The sequence below is a fragment of the Mercenaria mercenaria genome, unplaced genomic scaffold (genome assembly GCF_021730395.1).
Source record: "Mercenaria mercenaria strain notata unplaced genomic scaffold, MADL_Memer_1 contig_3902, whole genome shotgun sequence".
In the NCBI taxonomy this organism is placed as follows: domain Eukaryota; kingdom Metazoa; phylum Mollusca; class Bivalvia; order Venerida; family Veneridae; genus Mercenaria; species Mercenaria mercenaria.
In genome coordinates, this window is record NW_026462088.1 from 7,310 (window position 1) to 14,279 (window position 6,970).

Genomic DNA, 6,970 nt, shown 5'->3' on the forward strand with positions numbered 1-6,970 from the left:
TTTGTGGAATGTATCATTTCTAACGGGCGGTGGACGCCTAAATTTCCTCATCATGTGTAGAGGCCTTTAGCTGATTTTATACAAAAGCGGACCCAATTTTACTCTTTGTAAACCCATTGTTTTTTCATTCTTTTGGGTTATTACTGATAGACATTTCTTGACATTATACTAACGAATTAATATGTTACTTTTACTCAATAATAATCCACTCGTTTGGCGTAAAATTCAACGCTTGAACTACCTGCTCGTGCGTATAATGACCTTTGTTCATTTTAGATCTATCATGATGGATGCTGATAGGGTTATATTATGTGTTGCAACGATCTTGTTACTAGTGGCAGTCTGGATTGCATTTCCTGTCGGTGATTCTCGTCAACAGTTACTGTCAGCAGTTACAAAAGATATAGCGGATCTGAAACTTCTGCTTAACGAGGAAAGAAATAGAAGAATTGCATTGGAGACAAATATAAACAATTTGAACAACGACTTCGCGATACAGAATGAAATGGTAAAAAATATTTTGAGAGTAAATGGAAAAATGCAAGAAATTACGAACAGAACAAACGTGGCTTTTTATGCACGACTGTCTAAAAGCTATTTGGATATTGCGCCCTGGGCTACAATCGTGTTTGCCGACGTTGAAACAAATGATGGAAGCGCTTACAACAGCGCTAATGGTGAATTCACAGCACCAGTTGCTGGCACTTATGTTTTTTACTCACATATTCTCTCACAGGTTAATAAGAATGTCGAAACCGCACTCCAGATCAACGGTAACAACAAATTGTATTTATATTCAGGCGGCGGACAGTACCAAGGTTCCGGAAGTAACATGGCTGTGGTTCATCTTAATGTGGGAGACATAGTTAAAATGGTTAAACATGGACCTTGGGGAATAAAACCTTTCTACATACACCACGCCTGGAGTTCATTTTCAGGATTTCTCCTTCGGATTGATGCGACTGTCGTATAAATACCAGACTTTATAATTACTGTTAATGTATTTGATTGATATAATTTGCTTACCTGGACCAACCGTCTATCTTCCATCGTACAAAACTTCCATAACTATATCCTCGGCTGCAAATCAATCAATGTGACAAAATGGTTGTGAGATGATTGTACATGTGTTACCCTACGGCTGGTGTTACGTGATCGTATAGAATATTGTTCCTTCGCGTTGTGTCTTTGGTGGGTAATCAAGAGCTCATATGTATGTGAAACGAGAAGAGATGGAAAATAAACAAACACACTGTCGGCTTTATATAATGTATTAATTGTTAACTAGAATATGCAGAAATATTCACACGCGAGCCTCTCTCTGTATCAACGTATATACAAGTCAAAATAGATAAAACAGTTAATAGTAAAATAGTCCCAAAATGTCTTTCAATACAGCACACCCTGACGCAGAATTGGTGGTTGGGAAAATAATGTGTATACTCTACAAGTATCTATCTAACGGTGCGCGCCACAGTACCGTGGTCTATGGGTTTTATAACAACTATGTGACCTTTGACTGTCTAGACATGAGGACATAATTATTATTAACTTCTTTCTAAATATATGTTTGACCAATGCCCATTTGATCGGGTCTACTATATGTCACGCGTATACCTGTGTGACCGGTTAAGGTATTTCATGTTTAAACTGAAATATACGAATATACATGAAAGATGGAATGCTAGATATCATAATGACCTGGGTAAACGTTAAAGTATAACATTCGCCCCTTTCTAGGAAAAAGGATTAAATCATATTTAATTGATTTAATGCTTTTAACTTAAATGCAAAACCACAATCAAAAATCTGATCAAAAATCTAAATGCTAGAGTAGAAGCAAACAAAAATAATTCAGCGGAAAACCAATGTCTTAAACAATTAAATAAGTATTTGTCCACTATAAATTTTATGCTGAGTGCACACAAGGTAGATTACAAGTAAGCGATATGCGAATATTTGACAATAATATTTCGACAAAGTTTTGCCGGGGGTTAATTATCAGTTCTGAAATATGCTTGATTAACTTAGCTAATACAAATATTAAGGTAACCTAACAACAAAAATGAGAGAGTATCTAAATAAAAATACAATCCACGCGAGTTATTTTTTTTTTTTCTTATTTTACAAAATAATCCACGCGATCTATTTTTCTTCATCTGTGTCCATCGGTCTTCTTGGTAGTGTTGAGTAGTTGAAGTGGCCTAGAAGTGGTGACTAGTTGGATCTTGAACTTGACCAAGGACTAAGGGCTTACATACTGTCGACCCTGCCATATATCCGCCTGATATATCCGTCACAGGGGTTTACGATACTCATTGCCTTAGTAATAATATGTAGATAAACCAATATGGTGTTATAACGTGTCGTTATAACATATGTTTGCATGGAGTAATCATATAAAAGTTGAACCAAAGTTCAATAGTAATTTGGTTGTGCTTGGAGATGTTATCGTTGCATAGCTAAAGTCCTGTTGCTGCTTTTGTAACTATAATGTACAAGTATTGTCCACATTCCAGATAACTAATGTATCGTACTTTTAGACTTCGTAAATGTTAACTGGAGGAAGAAAACGCACTTAGATGAAAATACAGATAAACTGCGAGAGAGTGTCCATCATTAATGAGGCATCGTCGCTGACTTAAAATTATTTACTGTCATGTCAATTGCATTATGTACAAGCATTCCGCTTGTTAAAAGTTCAAGTCATACAGTAACACAAGTTCATATAGAATATACGTAATCCCACATTGTAATTTCAAATATCACTATGTACAGAATATTATCAGTCATATAAATTCATGTCGACATTATTTCTCTTCTACGTCTGGATACAATTTGACGTAATCATTTCCAGCTGTTGGAGCGGAAGCCTCAATCGACTTTGGATTGTAGATCAGGATATTTTCCTTAGCCGAGGGGTCGGCAGCATCCGCTTTCTTCCAAGCAACCATGTAGTCAGATTTATTATTGCCTTTACTTCCAGAATTTCGGCGAAGCCAACCCTTAAGTACCTTAGGTTAACAAATTTGCAACATGTGAACATATGATCCCCAAATTAAAAGTACTATAAGATTATTGCAACATAAACCCAGAAAGGTAATCCTCCCTCTTCAGGCATTTCGACCTCCCTTAACTTTGCTAATTCATTTATTAAAGATGGCATTGGAATCTCTGGTAGACTCTTAAGGTGTTCAGGTAGTTCCTGTTTTGTAAAGTTTGGTAATTTTGTTACGAAATCACCCCACAGGATCTCTGTACTGATATTAAAACTTGAGGTTATAAGACGAACTGTTTCGTCTGTTATTTGTCGGTGAAGGTCAAAGCTAGAGTGAGCCGTTAAAGTAAGGTAATCACCTTTCGCTATACAACCTCGTTGTAACTTAGTGATGCCCGCAGGCGGTGATAGAATCAATGGACCCGAAGTTACACCTCTAACATCTTGACAAGTGAGAGATAACCTTACTGCATGGTCAGTGATAAATAACCAAATACCTGGGGTTATTTGCGTCGCAAGTGGTAGGCGAACATTTGGCATGACTATCCTGTTGCAATAAGTATTTATCTCCTTACGATTTTGTAAATATAAATGAACCATACATTGTTTTGACATTTGTATGGAGTACAGGGCGGACTTTACCTCGCAATAACCTAGGGCCTTATTTGAGCAGCTGGCCAGTTCACTGTTAGTCAGAACGGCATATCGTGTCATATCTGTATTAAATGCAATTCCTGCGCCCTCAAGTTGATATTTTGCAAGTAGTGTTTGTGTGTTTGGTGTTTGAGAGCTGTTACTTTGTATTGCGAGGGGCATGTTTATCACTTTATATATGTTAAACCGCTCATACTGTTCAAGTACAGGGACATGCAAAATAATAATTATTTTGTTGGCCACCAACATTCCAGTACAGAGCATATTTTGGTAATAAGACCACAGTTGAGTGTTTTCATCATACGGTAGTTGTAACATTGGTGGTAGATTAGATCGAATTTCAGATAGTATTGATGCGAGAGAAACTGGCTCGATAATTGCTGGTGCGAGATGAGACAGTGCAACGGCATCTAACTGTATTTCAAGGTGTTCATACAAGCTAAGGCCACGTGAAATTAGTTCCTTGAAGTTTTGAATCAGGTTTGATAGTTGAAGGTATGTTTGTACAAATTCTGTGAATTTAACTAATTCTTTGTGAATATTTTCTTCGAAATTAGATAAATCTGTGTGTAACTGTTCCATGGATGTAAGGATTTGATTAATTGTTTCACGATTTTCAGACACACCTTGTTTCGTAACATTGAGTACTGTTAAACTTTCATCGAGTACATGCAGAATTGTTTCCTGAGTTCCTGCCAGTTTTGCAACATTTCGCCTAACAGCATTTATTTGATCATCCGTGCTCACGCCAAATAATCCGTGAAATAATGAGCCAATAAATGGAAGCAATGATCGCTTATTCCTAATGAATTTGTTGTTATTGAATTTAGAGCGCAATTTTAAATAAGTGTACTTAAGTCGACTCAGTTCCTGTTCTAAACTTTTTAGTGTAAGCACGAAGTTCGGATTTGTCTTAATAGCGTCATATTTTAATATGGTTTGCCTAATAGTTCTTTCGATCTTATCAGCATCTTCAGAAATGTTAGTGATAAATTGGTCATAGGATCTAAGTCTAGAGTGAGTGCTAATTTCCATGCACTACGGGTGAAAGTAACCTGATTACTTTTCATAAACACCACGTTATCTCTTAACGTGATAGTATTGGCTTCGGGAAATATGGCAATGCAAAAGTGCAATATATATCTGAATAATCATAATGATGACCTGAAACGACAAACGAATTGGTGTTGTCAGCTATTGGTTTCACAAGGATATCATTATACAGTGAATTTAACATAAACTGGTCTATGTTGATTTTGAGTCAAGATATCAATTGACAATCCGCGGCCGTCTTCACAAGTTAATTCGCCTAAGGCAGTATATTCATGTAAATAATGTCATTACAATACTGTATAAAGTTTATACATTGCAGTCGAAATTGACTACTAAAATTACAATAAGTGTGGCTATATACTCTTATGTATATAAACGCCATTGTCTTACTTTGACCTGTGAGTCAAATGGAAAATAAAATCATAAACATAATATTTTTTATAATATACAAAATTACATCTGAAGCCTTCCTACAACATTTTGCTAGAGCGTTAAGTAGGTTCTTAAACTGAGCATTTTTGTCATTTACATCGGGTGACTGGTTCGTGAATCTGAACAAGCTGTCTGAATATCACCTCCAGGCGATTTTACCTGTCTTATTTCAGCAGTAGTTTTACACTGCGACAGTGAAGGTTTAATTTCCGGATCATTTAACATGTTAACTTCCATGGGAGATTCGCTTGTAGAGTTTTCATTTTCTGAAGAGTATGGTGTATCGGTCGAGACATTAGTTATTGATTTATTGCGTTTAGGTTGCACTTGTTTCTTAAGCTTAGTTAGCTCGGATTCACTATCAGTGCTATCAGAGGACGATAACTGTTCCCGTAGTCTTTTTCTACGTAGTTTTCTTTGAATTTCTGCTAGTGGTGGGTCACTATCAGAGCTAGCAGACGAATCAGTTCTTTCGCGACGTAACCTATTTGTCACCTTTTTGGGGACGGTTTGTGAATCTGACCTAGAATTGTCACTATCTGAGTTGGAATCAGAGTCTGAGGGGGGTACTGCGTACGTTGATTTCCTAGTCCTTTTATCAATATTGACCTTGGGTGCTTCCCATTTCATCTATATTGGCCGCTTTTATGTTTCGAGCATGAGCATGGACGGTGGTACCATCCAGTATATGCCTTAATACAAAAGTGAGCGGGGTCTTTTTCTCAACAATGCGATAATATGGTGTGTACCTATGATCAAGTTTGCTTTTCCTGGCATTATTCTTTAGAAATACTGCCTGGCCTACATCTAAGGTAACCTCTGTGGCATTACGGTTTGCATATTCTGCCTGCTTCCGTTTAGCCTTTTTCATGTTTTGATAAGTAACCCTGAATGCTTTGTGTTGTTGCTCAAGGGCAATTTTATGTTCTTGTTCACCCATGTATCGCCTTCGCGGGCGGAGCAAGTTGTCAAGAGGTAACTGAGGGTCACGACCATACATAAGAAAGAACGGGGAAAAACCTGTAGTTTCACAAGGGCTGAAGCGATAGCTTGCTACAGCAGCTTGCAGACCTACATCCCAGTTTTGTGGTTCTGTTGTTTTAGACAGAATATCCTTTAGACTCCTGTTGAATCTTTCAACCTTACCATTAGCATTTGGAGAATAAAAACTTGTTTCAATTTTTGGTATGTTTAATTCCTTAGTTACGTAATCCATTACCTCATTTACAAATTCTCCTCCGTTATCGCTAAGAAGTGTTTTCATTGTCCCGTATCGAGGGAAAATCTCCTCAATAATTATTTGGGCGACTGTTTCTGCAGTCTTATTCTTAATTGGGAACACTTCGGCATAGCCTGTAAGCCAATCAACAAAGGCTAGTATATATTTGTTTCCAGCCAACGTCTGAGGTAGTGGGCCGGTTATGTCTACACTGACTTTAGAAAGGGGTAGTTAGGTATTTCTGTGTCCTGTAGCGGAGGTTTTTGTGTGCTTTGCGATCTCATTTGACAGACTACACACTTTGAAAAATATTCAAGTACATGTTTGTACAAGTTGGACCAGAAATATTTCCGCTTGATAGCGTCGTAACACTTGTCCGCACCCTGATGACCTAGCTCGTGATATTGTTTAAGTACTGCGGTTCGCAGGTGGGATGGGACACATAGCCTGAGGACGGGTTCACCGTCTGGGTCAGAGATATAATATAAGATATCATCCAAAACTACGTACTTGTTCATAGCTTTGGCTGGGTCATGAACTCGTAACTGCTTTCTTATCTGATTGAACGATTCGTCCTTTAATTGCTCTTTCGCATGTCTATGTCTGTTTGGTCT

General features: G+C 37.5%; 1 protein-coding gene across 1 annotated transcript; it reads left to right on the plus strand.

The window, feature by feature from the left end:
- The first annotated feature begins 259 nt into the window (after positions 1-259).
- Positions 260-2,623, plus strand: LOC128553504 (heavy metal-binding protein HIP-like). The gene has a single exon (XM_053534684.1). It carries the CDS (start codon positions 284-286, stop codon positions 971-973), a length of 690 nt encoding a protein of 229 aa, XP_053390659.1. The 5' UTR covers positions 260-283; the 3' UTR covers positions 974-2,623.
- Positions 2,624-6,970: the final 4,347 nt, after the last annotated feature.